The sequence below is a fragment of the Papio anubis genome, chromosome 7, assembly GCF_008728515.1.
Source record: "Papio anubis isolate 15944 chromosome 7, Panubis1.0, whole genome shotgun sequence".
Taxonomy (NCBI): domain Eukaryota; kingdom Metazoa; phylum Chordata; class Mammalia; order Primates; family Cercopithecidae; genus Papio; species Papio anubis.
In genome coordinates this window covers 95,993,709-96,011,730 of record NC_044982.1, presented here as the reverse complement: position 1 = coordinate 96,011,730, position 18,022 = coordinate 95,993,709, and the positions used below count along the sequence as shown (strand labels likewise).

At 39.8% G+C, this 18,022-nt stretch overlaps 1 protein-coding gene across 9 annotated transcripts in view; it reads left to right on the top strand.

Moving 5' to 3' along the window:
- CHD2 (chromodomain helicase DNA binding protein 2) overlaps window positions 1–18,022 on the top strand; it is a 146,456-nt gene that overhangs the window by 119,672 nt on the left and 8,762 nt on the right. For all 9 annotated transcript variants that reach the window (XM_031668313.1, XM_031668320.1, XM_031668317.1 and 6 more), the window contains 5 exons: window positions 614–754; window positions 3,374–3,508; window positions 7,876–8,054; window positions 11,047–11,146; window positions 13,358–13,571. In XM_031668313.1, the coding sequence (XP_031524173.1) occupies window positions 614–754; window positions 3,374–3,508; window positions 7,876–8,054; window positions 11,047–11,146; window positions 13,358–13,571 (769 nt within the window). The remainder of the gene's footprint in view (window positions 1–613; window positions 755–3,373; window positions 3,509–7,875; window positions 8,055–11,046; window positions 11,147–13,357; window positions 13,572–18,022) is intronic.

Below are 18,022 nucleotides of genomic sequence, written 5' to 3'. Positions count from 1 at the left end.
ATTACTAGTTTTTTTTTTGAGATAGAGTCTTACTTTGTCACCCAAGGTAGAGTGCAGTGGCGCGATCTGGGCTCACAGCAGCCTCCACCTCGTGGGTTCAAGCGATTCTCCTGCCTAAAATAATTTTTGTACTTTTAAAAGAGACAGGATTTCACCATGTTCGCCAGGCTGGTCTCAAACTCCTGACCTCAGGTGATAGGTCTGTCTCAGCCTCCCAAAGTACTAGAATTATAAGCATGAGCCAATGTGCCTGGCCAGTACATAAATTTAAATACGAGCAACCTAATCAGTTATTAGCTGACTGTGTACAGATATATAATCTCTTTGGTACTCCGTTTCCATCCGTGAAATGAGAGTGATAAAACTCATGTTGAAGGGTTGCTCTGAGAATTAAATGAGAGGATATCAGTAAAGAGCTTCTGCCTCTACAGTTTTAACTGGTTGTTACTGGAAAGTTTAGACTTTTCTGAGTGTCTTGAGGCTATTTGCTTGAAGACAAGCTTCTAAGTGTAGACAATGATGAACCACTGGGGGCAATGCTGCTTTTTCCAGAAAGTACATAAGTAGATATAAAATTTGTGATAAAAATTCAGAGCCCTGTTTTGTTTCCTAGGATGATGGCTTGGAAAAAAGTCCAATGAAAAAAAAACAGAAGAAGAAAGAGAACAAGGAGAACAAGGAGAAGCAAATGAGTTCTAGGAAAGACAAAGAAGGGGACAAGGAAAGAAAAAAGTCAAAAGATAAGAAGGAAAAGGTAATGGTGCCCTTCTGTTCATGGAGATACCCACAGCCTTTGCAATTCCCCGTTTGGATTTAGAAGTAGCGTGAGATTTGAGGGCCCTGCAATAATTGTCTTTTTATGGGTATGTTTAAGAAGGATAGGTGGGGCTGTTGATGGAATACCTGCACTTGTCCTTGCAGAGAGAGGGGAACCTGCAAGTTTGGGGTGTTTTTTAAAAAAGAAGGCCTTTACTTGGTCTTTTATTACGTATTTCAGGGGGAAATGTTTGAATGAGATAGGACAGGTGAGAGAAATCTTCATTTACATGTAAATACGAAATATGTTCTCAGATTCATATTAGAGAAGCACAGTCCACAACTGAATTTGAAGAAGAGTTCGAGTCAAAAACAAATATTAGCAAGAGTTATTGGAATGTAAATGGATGAAAAGCCTTGCTATTATAACCTTTACATAGGGGTTTTATGAAGTTCATTCTAAACCCAATAATTTGGTACAGTGTTGCAACGTATACTTGCTGACGTCTGAACACAGTAAAATCATTGCCAAAACACAAACAACTGCTATAATTCTAATATCCAGTGATAACTCTAATATAGATTTCTTGATAAGTACTTTGAAACTTTTACTTTGAAATTTTATATTATTAAATATAAAATAAACATTTAAAAACAAATACAAAAATCAGATTAGACTGTTTGGGTAGTCTTTTCTCCTCACTTAGCAGTATATCACAACTTTCCAAGTGAATAAATGTTAAAATCATTTTTACACCCTTGGCAACTTAGGGAGACCTCGTCTCTACAAAATAAAAACAAGCAAAAATCTAGCTGGGCATTGTGGCATGTGCCTGTGGGCCCAGTTACTTGGGAGGCAGAGGTGAGAGGATTGCTTAGGCTCAGGAGCTCGAGGCTGCATTGAGCCATGGTTGTGTCACATTTCACTCCAGGCTGGGCAACAGAGCAAGACCTTGTCTCAAACAAACAAACAAACAAACAAAAAACATTTTTAATAGTTGGGGAGGATTCTGTTTGGGTGTAACATGTTAGAAGCAATTTGAATTTCCCATTTTGAAATACTTTCTAATTTTTGATGTTAATAGACCATATTGTGACAAATAACCTGTGCAGTTGTGCTCCCACAGAAAGACATTCTTTTTCTTTTTTTTTTTTTTTTTTTTTTTTTTGAGACTGAGTCTCGCTTTGTCGCCCAGGCTGGAGTGCAGTGGCGCGATCTCAGCTCACTGCAAGCTTCGCCTCCTGGGTTTAGGCCATTCTCCTGCCTCAGCCTCCCGAGTAGCTGGGACTACAGGCGCCCGCCACCTCGCCCGGCTAGTTTTTTGTATTTTTCAGTAGAGACGGGGTTTCACCGTGTTAGCCAGGATGGTCTCGATCTTCTGACCTCGTGATCCACCCGTCTCGGCCTCCCAAAGTGCTGGGATTACAGGCTTGAGCCACCGCGCCCGGCCGACATTCTTTTTCTTAAATAAAATACTAAAAAAATAAAAACACAAAGAACAATTTTAGCCGACATCTGTTTATCCACTCTCCAGATATCACAACTGTTGTTAACATTTTTTCGTGTTTACTTTAAGTGGCTTTTTTCTTTTTTTTGGTGGGGCCAGGCAGGGGGAGAGGCTGATACCTTTTGTATTTCATGAACATATGACTGGTACGGTTGAAGCTGCCCCCGTTCCTTTTCCCTGATTTTATTACTCTTCCTCTGTTCCCCCCATAACCACCACTGTGAAGTGGGTTTGAAACCTTCCTATTCATGTATTTATATTTGTAGTACATATTATAGTGCATATCCATATAACTATAAACAAAGCGTGCTGTATGCTTAAAAATGTACATGAAGTCAAGCAAGCGCAGTGGCTCCCACCTGTAAGCCCAGCACTTTGGGAGGCCAAAGTGGGCGGATCACAAGGTCAGGAGGTCGAGACCAGCCTGGACAACATGGTGAAACCCTGTCTCTACTAAAAATACAAAAATTAGCTGGGTGTGGTGGCGTGTGCCTGTAATCCGAGCTACTTGGGAGGCTGAGGCAGAAGAATCTCTTGAACCCAGGAGGCAGAGTTGCAGTGAGCTGAGATCATGACACTACACTATAGCCTGGATGACAGAGCAAGAATCTGTCTCAAAAAAAGAAAAAAAAAGTACATGAAGTCATTTTATATATCCTTCTGCAACGTTTCCTTCGATATAATTGAGATGTATATAGATTTCATTTATAATAATTTAGTAATGCAGCAGATTCCTAAATCAAAAGGTATGCTGTTAATAAAAGTTGCTACATGATACTCTAGAAGAGTTCTGCCAATTTACGATCTTAACCTCTTGATGACATTTCTGTGCATTTTATGGATAAAGGAGTAGAAGCCCAAAAATAGCACTGATGAAATTGAAGTTATAATTGGGTACATTTAGAGATGGAAATGGGAATAATGTGTGACTAAGCTGCTAATCAGATAGGTTTGTCTTCATGATGTTTCAGGATTTTATTTTACTTTTTAAAAAATAAACTGAGACCATCATATTTACCCATTGTAATAACGCAACATAGGTAAGAAATCCAGATTCCACGGTAGGATTGCACAAATGACAATGACTCCTTGTAACTCTTTTTTAAAAGCCTAAAAGTGGTGATGCCAAATCTTCGAGTAAATCAAAGCGATCTCAGGGTCCTGTCCATATTACAGCAGGAAGTGAACCTGTCCCCATTGGAGAGGATGAGGATGATGATCTGGACCAGGAGACATTCAGCATAGTAAGTCTTGAAATTGGGGGATACCAGTGTCTGCAGCCACAGTGCTTGCTGTGGCTCTGCCTTTTATAGGTCCAGCCAGAGCTTCAGTTGAGCTGAGCAATAGTACATTACTTTGGAAACACATTGCTTACAATATCTGAAGACCATGTGCTCTTCAGCAGGCCGGCAGGAAGAGATTGTCTTGTCTTTTATTGAGGGGAAGTTTAAGGAGTGGATTTCATGTCTTGTGCTCCTAGTTAAGAGAGGCTCCAAGGGCTCTTAGAGGCATTTGGGAAAGAGAAGTGTTCACTGAGCAAATATTTATTGAATGTTTTCTGTGTTCCAGCCCCCAGAGTTACCATGTTGAATAGATAACCATTTCTATCATTGTAAACTGTACATTTGAGTAGGGGAGTTAGATAACTACACAAATCATGTTGGTGCACCTGTCACAGACAGGCCTCTGGAGGAGAGAGAGTGCATACTGTGGAGATGCTGTGAGAAGGGAATTTGACCTAGTCAGGGGATGCCAGAAGGGCTTGTGTAAGGAAGTGATGTTTGAGTTGGGTTCTGAAGGAAGAATAAAAGGTAACAGGAGAAGAGGGGAGGGCAAGGCGATGGGGAGCGAGTGCATGGACCAGGTCTTGCACGGGATTGGATGCAGGCCAGTATGTCCTCAAGGCTCCTTTGCCCCTGGCTGGAGCTGCAGGTATAGATTTCACTGTGCCACCATCCCTTTCCCACCTCTCTGTGGTTTCTCCTCCCTATACTTCCACAAAATCCGTTAATCAAACAGCGCTTTCAGGCCGAAAGAAAAAGCTGTTTTCTTCCAAATTTGAAAGTACTTCTGTCCTGTGGCAGCAAAGGACCCTGTTGACCCTGTCCTGTAACTTCTCTTTGACTTCTTCTTCTGAGTTATCTAAAATCTATACACGTATGTATATAGATAATGTTTTCTTTCACTTTTATCTCTATTAAGTCTCTTTTTAGCCTGTGAGCTGTCTGAGGACAAGTATTATGTTTTATATAAAGTTCATTTAGATGCTAGTAGTGTATCAGTAAGTGAGTAAATTGAATAAATGAATAACTACATAGTCAGCTAACCAATCTGTTTCCTAGTCTTTCTTATCCAAGTGTTTATAAGAGAAAATGATATCTAATGTTCTGTGGTACCATGACATTTAAAAAATGCTCTTAAAAATGACTCATTTAATCTTGTTTTTATATTATGAAATCTTTAAAAGATGCAGAGAAATTTCAGGGATATAATAGGCATTGATAAATATACCATGAAGTTTTGTCAAATCTGAATTCTTTAAGACTCAGAATATAAAGCTGAATCCCTGGGTGTACCTCCCTCTCAACCTATGCTTTTTTTCCTCTCTTTTTTTTTTTTTTTTGAGACAGAGTCTTGCTCTGTCGCCCAGGTTGGAGCACAGTGGTGTGATCTTGGCTCACTGCAGCCTGTCTCCTGGGTTCAAGGAATTCTCCTGCCTCAGCCTCCTGAATAGCTGGGATTACAGGCGTGCACCACCACGCCCGGCTAACTTTTGGATTTTTAGTAGAGATGGGGTTTCACCATGTTGGTCAGGCCGGTCTCGAACTCCTGACCTCGTGATCCGCCCGCCTCGGCCTCCCAAAGTGCTGGGATTACAGGCGTGAGCCACCGCGCTGGGCCTTTTCTCTCTTTCTTACCTCCCAGATGTAACCATGATTCCGAATTCAGTTTTTATATTTAACGTGTAGTTCTAGAGTTTTACTACTTACGTCTGTAAAGATGATAGTAGCTCACATTAATAGCCAGTTAATGTTTATGTGCTTTATGTATATTTTTTCCACAGCAATCCTGTGAGGTAGGCTATTGTTTCCATTTTACATATTTAAAAATAAGGTGAAGAGAGTTAAGTGATTTGCCCTATGTCACACAGCTAAGACATGGAACACAGTTTTGACCCAGGCAGTTTGGCATGAGAGGTTGGGTCCATAACCATTGTGCTGCCTGGCCTCCCACATATAAACAATACAGAGGATTGATTTCCTTGTCTTAAAACTGTAATTGGCACACTTGTGTATCCTATAACTTGCTTTTCCTCTCGTAACAGTCAACATTTTTGAGATTTATATATGTTAATTGTGGCTGTCATTGAAGTTTCATGTTATCCCACAAATTATTCTTCCACAGTTTATTCTTTCTTGTATTGGTGGACATCAGGATTTTTCCAGGTGTTTGCTACTGCAGATAGACTACAGTGAAATTGTTGCACATATTTTCTTGTACCACACAAGTGAGAGCTTCTCTAGGGTGTATGGCTTGAGCAAAAAATGGTAGGTCATTCATTAGGTATACACATCTGCCACTTTGTTAGATACCTGAGTTACTCTTGAAAGCAGTTGTAGAGATTGCATTAATTATAGCAATGAATTCAAGTTCCAATTGCTTACCAGCCTTAGAAACAGTTGTTAATTTCTGACTCAGTTAACAGTTGTTAATTTTTGCTAATCTGAGGGCTATGAAATACTGAAAGTCATTGGACTTTTATTTTCATATTTTAGTGGTCATTCATGTTCCTTGTGAATTGCCTATTCATTTATTCCAAATTGATATATTTGGAATAATTTATTTTTCTTACCTTTTCTGTAGGAATTCTTTTTACCTTCTTAATACTAATCTTTTATTTTTTATAGTCATTACAGAAGTCTTTTAGTTTTTGGTATATTTTTTATTTTATGCCCTTTTTAAAAATTGATATACAACAGAAAAATCCACAGATCATAAGTATATAGCTGTGGAAATGACCACAAAGTGATGGAAGTTTGTAGAGTTTTCATTATTTGAAAATTTCATGGCCACGTGTCTTACTTAGTTCATTGTACCAGATACTTAGTGGCTGACAACCATATCCCTACACTATTCTGTGAAATTTTCTTGAATTATACGGTGGTAATTTTCTCTAAGTTCCCAGTGTTACCTTTATGGAATTTATTGTTTTTGGATATTGAATTCTGGATGTTGGTCCCTAATTTTGTCTTTTTAAGTTGCTCATTTCTGCTTTTTACTCTACTTTCTGGGAGATTCCTTCAACTTTGTTTCACATTATTTATTTCTAATATCTTTTTCCTCCACCACTCTTGAATATCTTTATACTTGTCTTTGTTTTCCATTGTTCATGTTACACATATTGCCTTGATGGCTTTGCTGATCCTCAGTTGTCAGCTGATATTTAAGAGTGGAGGACTAAACATCTCATTGGAAGTTTGAGCATGTGGGTGGTGGGTCTTGATCTCCTTTGAAAGTTTTCACTATAGGATGATCTAGCAGGAACTTCCGATGGGTAGTCAGGATCATTTGGTTTTTCCTCTGGGGCGGTCACATTTTGTGAAGAATGCCCCAGTTTCCTGACTCTCTGGAGTGTGAAGGCCTGGCTCTTTCCCTTCTGGAATCTGAGAGGCAGAAGACTTGGGTGGTGACTCATCCTGTGTGACTGCTTACGTGCTCACATAATCCTGTTTTCAGTGTGGTGGGCTCACCCCTCATCTGTGCCTGTGCAGTGCAGCTCAGAGGTTCTTTTATCCTTTTCTGGAGAATAAGTCTTTGTATTTGTTGCTGGGTGGAGTTAGAGATCTGGGTATTTTACGAATCTGGATATGTGTTACTTCTTAAGCGTTTTTAAACCACTCCCCATTTTAGCCCTCGTCTCTCCTTCTGAAGACAGCTCACCTTTGGGGGAGTTTTGCCATGTAAGCCGGGTTACTTCTTGGCTCTTTTTACTCCTGGCTTCGAATTTCATTTTCTCAGATCTGTTTTGTCATTTCCCATGCTGCCAATATTTTGTTGCTGTTATCCTCTCGCTTGTTTTCACTGTCTTTGTGGGCTTGTCTCTTTTAAGGACCTTGCCTTTACCATTGTTTTAGTGGGATTGGGGAGGCAGAGAAAAGATTGATGTGTTCTATTTACCATCTTTATCTGGAAGCCTTTCTTTTGCTTTCTTTCAAGCCTAAAGGATTTGTAAATATTTTATCCTGTATTTTTAGACAGTTTGTGGTGGGAGAATTTCAGGTTAGGTCTGTAATACTGCTCCTCATTAGATCTTCAAAATGGGCTTGTAAGGCATGCCATGCCTCTTGCAGATGAGGAAGCACTATTTAGAGAAGTTAAGTAAGGCGTGAAGTGTTATCACATAACTCTAAGTGATGGTGCTGGCACTGCACCTCAGGGTTTTCTGACTTTAACACTGACACTTACTCCACTGCACTAGCTTTACCCACTCTTCCTCTAGCAATTGTATGGCATAGGGGTGGACTGTGTTTTCATTGAGAGCGCAGTAAGCAAAGGACAAGACTTACTTTCTGCAGATTGTTTATGTCTTTACTCTTTTGTCCTGTTGCAGTGTAAGGAGAGGATGAGGCCTGTGAAAAAGGCACTGAAACAGCTCGACAAACCTGACAAGGGGCTCAATGTGCAAGAACAGCTGGAACACACCCGGAACTGCCTACTGAAAATTGGAGACCGGATAGCCGAGTGCCTTAAAGCCTACTCAGATCAGGAGCACATCAAACTGTGGAGGAGGTAACCACTTTGGCCTCGTCTGTCCCGTTTGATTTGACTGAGTATGGGAGTGGATTCTGTTTTCTTTTAATAAAAGGTGGCATAGCCACCTAAGAAACCTTCTTCCCAACAAAACTCATCTGTTGGCAGTGTACCAGCAGGCTTTAACTTTCCTTTCCATGAAATAGGCTGTTCCGCTGAGACCAGCCTTTTGAAGGGGTAGGATGATGTCATTAATTTATTTTATGAGAGAAAGATAGTGGTACTGGATTTGCTGGTCTGTTCTCAGAAATAAATTTTCTCTAAGCCTGCAAGGGACAGAAATCATCTGGTCTTAACTACTTTACCCATCTCAGGTTGATATCCAGATATTCAGATATTACTGTACCTAATACAACTAATTGGTTGGTTCTGTACCAACACATGGTGAAACAGAGGTTAAAACCACAAGAATTTTGAGTTCTCTATTCTCATATCCTTCTTTAATAATTAAAGTAGTAATTTGGATTAAAGCAGTTAATCTAGAACTTACCAGTGTTTAAAGCATCATGGTTTATAAATGTTCCTTTATATATCCACTTAAAATTTTTTAAAAGATTTCAGTAGTTTTAGGGAACAGGTGGTGTTTGGTTACATGGATAAGCTCTTTAGTGGTGATTTCTGAGATTTTGGTGCACCCATCACCCGAGCAGTGCACACTGCACCCAATGTGTCGTCTTTTATCCCTCAGCCTCCTTCCCCCCAGAGTCCATTATATCATTTTTATGCCTTTGCATCCAATGTTTGATTTTCTATTCCTGAGTTATTTCACTTAGAATAATGGTCTCCAGCTTCATTGAGGTTGCTGCAAATGCCATTATTTTATTCCTTTTTATGGCTGAGTAGTATTCCATGGTATGTATATACCACATTTTCTTTATACACTTGTTGGTTGATGGGCATTTAGGCTGGTTCCATATTTTTGCAATTGCAAATTGTGCTGCTATAAACATGTGAGTGCAAACGTCTTTTTCATATAATGACTTCTTTTCCCCTGGGTAGATACCCAGTAGTGGGATTGCTAGGTATATATCCACTATTCACTTTGGATATTTTAAGGAAACATGACTGGAAAATCTTTTTGTGTGTGTGTGTGTGTTAAATGAGACAGAGTCTGACTCTATCACTCTATCGCCCAGGCTGGAGTGCAGTGGCACAATCTTGGCACTGCAACATCCGTCTCCTGGGTAGCTGGGATTACAGGCACCTGCCACCACGCCTGGCTAATTTTTGTATTTTTAGTAGAGATGGGGTTTTATCATGTGGACCAGGCTCTTCTCGAGCTCCTGACCTTAGGTGATCCGCCCGCCTTGACCTCCCAAAGTGCTGGGATTACAGGCGTGAGCCACTGCGCCCAGTCATGGCTGGAAATTCTAAAAGGCAGTTGTAACATTGAATCTCTTTCCATTAATCACGTTACTTCGTCTTTATTTTATTTTAGACTCAGAGGGTACATGTGCTTGTTTGTACATAACCACAGTTACTTTGAACTTGTATAGTTCATGGATAATGTGATTATCTTTGTATAATATGTCCAATCTCAGAGGACTGGTTTTTGAGTGAAAAGTGGATTTAAGAAAACTTCTGCCTGATGGTGTCCACAGCATGCTTCACCCCTATAAAAAAAATTTAATTTTCAAAATGGTACTTTTTTCACCTTAACACTGTTGCCAGCTTCTTTCTTTACCTAGCGGGCATCTGGCCTTTTTTTTTTCTTTCTTTTTAAATTTAACACTGACTAGAAGATAGCAAAAGGTCATCCCACTGAACAGACTCATTTTTAAATGTGCCAGGCACTGTGATATTGGCTAGCAGTAGTTTATAAGGTCCTCGCCCTTTACAAGTCAAAAAAGTAGTACAAGGCAAGCCTCTGGAGAAACTGTTCATCATGAGGCAGCAAATGCAAGACCAGATAGAGTGGAAGGGCAGAGAAGGAAGTGCGTGAAGAGTAGTCAGGAAGGAAGGTCTTCTCAGAGGCAGGCAGGTGCACTTGAACTGAGCGTACATGACCTGAGTTGGATTGCTGAGATACACAGAGTTCTCAGGCTTCAGCAAAGACTTGAAAGTGGGTCAGGGAGGGGACTGGGTGGTGTTTAGGGTTTAAAGAGAGTTTGTTAACAAAGACTGAAGCTCTTTATAGGAGGCTTTAGACAGGAAGGTAAGTGGCTCTTCACCTGACACAGCAGGCTTTCTAGTTAGGGAGCCTGTACAGGTGTCCTGTCAGCAGCAAGCCATGGTGAAACTGCCTGTTAGGAAGTTTGAGAAGATATGAGACTCCTTTATGGCACTCACTCTGACTACCTGTGCTTACTCTTTCTAAAAACACCCATTTCATCATATCATTCCCCTATTGTGCAGAAACACCATGCTAGGGTGAACATAATGGAATTGGAGGGAAGAAGTCACTGAGAGTTTTAAGGAGTAAATGAAAGGTCATGGTGGCGACAACTGGGAGGAAGGAGGGGCAGTAACACAGAGATGACCGACTGAATGGAGGCCACAACCTGGGAGATAGTCGTGCTGATGGATTTGTGGTAGAGTCCAGAAAATGAAGGAAAACTTAAAGGACTGGAGTCCGGGGTGTCACTGATACAAATTCAGAGGAGTTTTAGGTACTGACAGAGCCTTAGTCTCTAAATCCCTCTGTCATACTATTTTGGCAGAACCATATAAAGGGGTACAGTAAGTCCTCAAATAACATTGTTTCCTTCAGCTTTGTTTCATTGTAACATTGATGAGAAAAAAAATTGATTTTGTTTCACTTAAAGTTGCAGTTTCCAAGAACCTATTGACAACCTTAAGTTAGACTTACTGTATTATTAACGCAAATACCTGAAATAATATTTCTGTAATTTAATTTCTATGCTTAGGGAACATACCACAGCAAAATTTATTAGCTTGCCATCCATGAAGATAATAAAAAATTGCTTTTCTAATTCTATAATTCACCAGAACTGTTCATTTTTCTTTTTAGGAACCTATGGATTTTTGTTTCCAAGTTTACAGAATTTGATGCTCGAAAACTGCATAAGTTATACAAGATGGCTCATAAGAAAAGGTCTCAAGAAGAGGAGGTAAAGTACAAATGCAATCCTAATTCATACAAACAAATACCAATTCCACAGAAAAATTTCTTAATTATTATTTTTCCACAAGGAGATGGTCACAGAATCATGGGTTATTGCTGGTGCTAATAGTCAAACAATAAGACCAGATGGGTGAAATAGCCAATGTATTGGAGCCTAACATTGTTGAAATTCTGACAAAGAGTGTTTACCCTGTGTTTTTATGTCCTAGAATCATTTGTTCACCAGGTTTTTTCTTCCATGTGCATTTTTCTTCCGTACATGTCTTATGGTAGCTTATAAATGTGGCTCCTAGGAAGTAATAGGGTGGTGGGCAGAAAATACTTTTTCTCTTCTTTTCTGGACCATCTGCTTGGTGTCCTTCCAGCTTTTGTATGGAAGGGGTCCTGCTATTCACTTGTGAGAGGTGCTTAGAAGTTGCCTCTCCTTTGGAGTAGGGGGATAGGTGCAAAATGAAATGGAGGAGGCTGCAGAGGCAATGCTCCTTGTGTGGGTGTGCCCATTTGCATATCTGCTGACTCGCCACATGGGCTGTACCCAAGTTGGACATTTGGTTCAGTCTGTGAGCATTAACTACCACCTCCACTAATGTGTCAGCTCCATGAAGGCAGAGATTTTGTGTCTCTCATCTACTGCTCTGTCCTCACCACATAGAATGGAATAGAATGGTGCTGGGGACAGGGAGGTATTTGTTATGCTGTGCCCAGTGCTGTGTTGGCCTGTGAAGCAGCACCCTCAAGTAGTTTATAATTTAATTTTACATGGAAGAATATGTTATAGCAGTAACATACAGGAATCATATACTAATAAGCATTATAAAAAGTCTATAAAAGGATAGTCAGGAAAGGCCCCGGAGGGAATGAAATAGTTAGGAAAGGCCCTTTAGAAGGGAGTGAAAATTAGGAAGAGGGACTGAAGTTGGACACATAATAATGAAAGACTTCATTCATTTAGGGATCAGAAATGAGTATAAGTTGAATAACAAAAATGGTGGTATCCTAATAGTGGGAGTATACATTGTCATAACCTTTCTGGAGGAGAATTCAGCAAGATTTATTAAGACTAAAGCGTGCAGTTTTGCTTCCAGGAATTTAGTTTGAGAAGGAGATAGAGATTTAAACATGTTTATAATGGAAATTACTTGGAAGCCCAGCAATAAGAAATACATTCAGTGTGTCCAGGCATGGTGGCTCATGCCTGTAATCCTAGCACTTTGGGAGGCTGAGGTGGGGGTGGATCACTTGAGGCCAAGAGTTCAAGACCAGCCTGTCCGGCATGATGAAACCTCATCTCTACATAAACTACAAATATTAGCTGGGTATGGTGGCACATGCCTGTAGCCCCAGCCCCTCAGGAGGCTGAGGTGGGAGGATTGCATGAGACCAGGAGGTGGAGGTTACAGTGAGCTGAGATTGCGTCACTGAACGCCTGCCTGGGCAACAGAGTGAGATTCTGTCTCAAAAAAACAAAAAACGAAACTCAGTAGTTCATGATATATCCATATTGGGAAGTACTAATCAATCATTAAACATAATATTGTAGAAATAAGTATTTACATGGAAAGACTTATACATTAAAAATGAAAAATGAATGCCAAATATTTTTGTTTAAAAACCTCTATATAAATACAAAAAAAAAGCTTAAAAAATATGTGCCAAATTATTAACAGTAATTCCCTTGCTGGTTAGGTTTTAGATCACTTTATTTTTTTTATTTTGTGATTTTTTTTTATATCAAACATTTGACTTGTGTAATAAGAATGTTACTCCAACATTCAGATATTTAGCTTGATGACTTTGGCTTAGGAGTTAGTTCCCACTGGACAGTGGAGGGTTTTTTGTTGCGATTAGCCTTGGAAAGCTGGTAATCTTGGCTTTACATGGTCCAAGATGATCCTCCGAGAGTGCCGCCAGCCTGGGCACCTGTACAGTGCCCTGTACAGTGACATCTAGCGATGTATGCATATGTTCTTGCAGGTACTTAGCAGTGATGGTCAAACTCAGCATAAATTCCACTGAGTTCCCCCAGCAAATAGCCTAACAGTGGAATTTATGAGCGTTTTTTGGTTAGGAGGTAGTGAACGGCAGTTCAAAAGTTAAGAAGGACAAGAGGGAGCTATTTAGAGGTGATAGCCTTTATTCTTCTCTGGGGAATTAAGCCTGGGATCTTGAGCTTCTTTGGTTTCCTTTTACTCTTTAGGAGCAAAAGAAGAAAGATGATGTGACTGGGGGTAAGAAACCATTTCGTCCAGAGGCCTCAGGCTCCAGCCGGGACTCTCTGATATCTCAGTCCCATACCTCACACAACCTTCACCCTCAGAAGCCTCATTTGCCTGCCTCCCATGGCCCACAGATGCATGGACACCCAAGAGATAACTACAATCACCCCAACAAGAGACACTTCAGTAATGCAGGTAGGTCATTAAGTGGCGTTTTTAAAAGAGGTGCCAAAAAATAAAAAATTCACATAGCCGTTTCATTTTCCAAAGACAGTGGCTGGACTGTGTGCTTTATTTTCTTCTAACAGTTTATTGTCCTTTCTTTTCTTAACGAGAGAAAGCATGAAATAAAGATCCCCTCAATTTTTTTGTTTGTTTGTTTGAGACTGAGTCTCGCTCTGTCACCCAGGCTGGAGTGCAGTGGCTCACTGCGACCTCCACCTCCTGGGTTCAGGCGATTCTCATCCCTCAGCCTCCCGAGTAGCTGGGATTACAGATGTGCACCAGCACGCTCGGCTAATTGTTAAATTTTTAGTAGAGACAGGGTTTTGCCATGTTGGCCAGGCTGGTCTCAAACTCCTGGCCCCATGTGATCTGCCCACCTCAGCTTCCCAAAATGCTGGGATTATAGGTGTGAACCACTGCACCTGTCCCCAGGACTATTATTTAAGCTTCAGATTAAGAAGAACCCAGCTAACATGAACAAACAAAAAAGACTGAGGGAGAAGTTTACATTCTGTATGGCCGTTAAATGGTTAAAACTGCTAATATTGAAAGAGCTCTTGTAAATTGAGAACAAAACAATAACAATAGAAAAATGGGCAATCAGTAGCGTGAGGAGACAGTCTATGTAAGGGGAGAAAATATACCAACCATACATCTGATAAGGGAATAATATCCAAACTGTGTAAGGAACTCAGCTCCTTACGTAGCAAGAAGGCAAATACTTGATTGAAAAGTAGGCAAAGGACCTGAATAGACATTTCTCAAAAGAAGACATACAAATGGCCAACAGGTATATGAAAAAAATGTTCAACATGACTAATCATCAGGGAAATGCAAATTAAAACCACGATATCAGTTCACACTTGTTAGGATGGCTGTTACCAAAAAGTCAAAAGATAAGGGTTGCCACGGATGTGGAGAAAAGGGAACCTAGCACATTGTTGGTGGGAATGTAAGTTAGTACAGCCATTATGGAAAACAATGTAGAGATGCCTCAAAAAAAATCACAGATAGAACTACCATATTATCCAGCAGTCCCACTACTGGGTATACATTCAATGAAAATGAAATTAGTTACGTTGAAGAAATATCTGCACTTACATATTCATTGCAACATCATTTACGATAGCCAAGATATGGAATCATCCTAAGTGTTCATCAGCAGATGAACAGATAAAGAAAATGTATATATACACAATCAAATAGTATTCAGCTTTAAAAAGAAGGAAATCCTGTCGTTTGCAACAACATGGATTAATCTGGAGGACATTTATGTTAAGTGAAATAGAGGCACAGAAAGAGAAAAACTGCATATTCTCACTTATATATGGAATCTGAAAAAGTCAAACTCATAGAAGCAGGGAGTAGAACAGTAGTTACCAAGGTTGGAGGTCAGGGGAGAATTGGGAAGACATTAACAACAGAGATAAAATTTCAGTTAGATATGAGGAATAAGTTGAGAAATCTGTTGTGCAACATGGTGACTGTAGTTAATGTATTATATTTTTGAAAATTGCTGGGAGATTTTAAGTGTTCTTGCCACAAAAAGTAAGTGCGTAAGGTAGTGCATATGTTAATTAGGCTGATTCAGCCATTCCATAATGTATAGGTATTTTAAAACATTGCGTTGTAATCGATAAATATATACAATTTTTAATTGTCAATTAAAAATGTTTTACAGCCTGGGCAACATAGACTCCATCTCTAAAAGGTGCAAAAATTAGCTGGGCATAATGGTGTAGTAGTCCCAGCTACTTGGCAGGCTGAGGTGGGAGAATTTCTTAGGTCTGGGAGGTAGAGGTTGCGGTGAGCCAGGATTGCACCACTGCATTCCAGTCTGGGCGATAGAGTGAGACACTGTCTCAAAACAAAACAAAACAAAACAAAACAAAAATTGCAGTTTTGAAACAAAACTCAAAGGAATCCATATTGAATTAAAATTTTGGAAATTAGATTAGAAAAAGTTAACTCTGTAGAGCTTATCCATTGTTTTAAAACAAAATGAGCAAAAGTTATGAATTAGTTCATATAAAAGAGAAAATTCAAATGGCCAATATGACAAGATGACCAACCTTGCTACTAGGGAAATATAAATTAAAGCAACAATAGGTTAACCAATTTTTTTACCTATTCAGATCATCAAAAATTGAAAAGGGAAATACACACCAATTGCTAAGAAAGTGAAAAAATAACCTTTTCAAAAATAATCTGGAAACCCACTCTGCAGGTTCTCTGTTCCTCCAGCAGTGGTCCGTGCCTGGGAAAGACCCAGATCCTTAGCCTCTTGCTGGTGCTCAGGATCACAGATCTCTTCAGTGGTGACGGAAGTCATCTCTTATCTCTGAGGTTTTCTGCTCTGTGGAATCTTAGTCCTTCTAGTCCTCATTGCCTTAGCTGCTCTTTGATGCCTTTAAACTTTTTTTTTTTTTTTCCGGAGGAGATGGAGTCTCTCTCTGTCACCCAGGCTGGAGTGCAGCGGCACGATCTCTGCTCACTGCAACCTCCACCTCCCGGGTTCAAGCGATTCTTCTGCCTCAACCTCCCGAGTACCTGGGATTACAGGCACACACCACCATACCGGGCTAATTTTTTTTTTTCTTCTATTTTTAGTACAGACAGGGTCTTACCATGTTGGCCAAGCTGGTCTTGAATTCCTGACCTCAAGTGATCCATTTGCCTCGGCCTCCCAAAGTGCTGGGATTACAGGTGTGAGCCATTGTGCCTGGCCTTAAACACGTTCTTTTTAATCTTCCCTTTCTCATTGTTTTTGGCAGGATGTAATTCTGCTACAAGCTACCCTGCCTGGAAGCATAAGTTCTATGTTCTGTAATCTTAAAAATCTGAGTTCAAAATTATTTCATCACCATTTTGTTGAGGGAAAAACAGGTAATGACTTTGAAGAATGATTGGGAAATGTTTCCCTGTTCTTAGACCTAGTTGCATTAGTTATACTGGCTTTTTTTCTAGTATTAGGCTGTTTCTGTGTTTTTCATATGATGTCACTTATTTTATATTCTGAATCCTTTAAAATAACTTCTTACTAAATGCATTCTTTTATTTAAACTTTGGATTCCTCACCCATCTTTTTAATAGCTCAGTACTTTGTAACCTGTGATTTACCTCACAGAAGGTTTAAGAAGAAAGAAAATCTGTTTGATTTACTCTGGAAACAATGAATTAGCTTGAGTTTTAAACATCTCTACAAAACCACAGATATTGATATCCTGTTAGAAATCTCATTTGATTTGAAGCCATCTTCAAGTGATCCTTTGCATGTTTAGAAGGTGTCTTTTTTTGATGTTATTTGTTAATTCTTAGGGTGAATAGTCAAAAGTTTTTTACTTTTTGGTACTCTCATCTGATTTACCCAGATCAGCAATGAATTTAAGCCATTGGTTGACTGTACATCATATTAATGCTATCAGTTTCTAAGCTGGGCACTTCCTTAATGGTGTTATTCTTCAGCTCTCTAGAAAAAAGCTAGAAGGCCAGCAAAATGAGTAGAGACATTTATTTGGTAGCATGTCTTTGATCTTAACATAATTATAGACAGAAGGTAGATTTTTCCGTGAGGTCATAGGTTCCTTTTGGTTAGTCCTCTGTATTAGTTTCCTAGGGCCGTGTATAACAAAGTACCACAGACTAGGTGGCTTAAAACATCAAACATTTCTTTTCTCACATTTCTGGAGACCAGGAAGTTTAAAAATCAAGGTGTCAGTAGGGTTGGTTCCTTCTGAAGGCTCCGAGGGAGAATCTGTTCCGTGCCTCTCTTCTGTCTTCTGGTGGCTACCAGCAGTTCTTGGTGTTCTTAACTCATAGGTGCATCATGCCGATTTCTGCCTCCATCTTTGCATAGCCGCCTTCTATGCATAGCCTGTCATATCTCCGTCTGCCTTTACTTTGAAAGGATGCCTGTCCTGGAATTTATAGCCCAACCTAAATTCAGGGTGATCCCATCTAGAGATTTTTAACTTAATTACATCTGTAAATACCTAGGTAAAATTTTTTCACACTCACAGGCTCTGGGTGGACATGATATTTTGGTAGCCATAATTTAACTCTCCATCCCTGGACTTCTGTGTCCTCACTACATTTTCTGATTCAAGTGAGTATGATTCTTTTCCTTAGGAGAAAAGGCAGGCTACAGAAGGTAAAAGGATTGTAGTTTGGCCTTATCCTTAAGAGACAGAACACTGATCCAAGCTCAAAGTTAGAGAAATTACTTTTTTATAGGAGGAGGTCCATTTTTGTGTGTGTGCAGAATAGGGAAGAATAATAGAATCAGTGAGTGTAGTCTGGAGAGATTTTCAGAGACCAGGCACAGCAGGTACCAGCAGGTGAAATAAACATTAGATGTATAACCAGAGGATATTACCTTGCAGCTGTGAAACTCAGCAGTATCATTTTTTGAATTAGTTTGG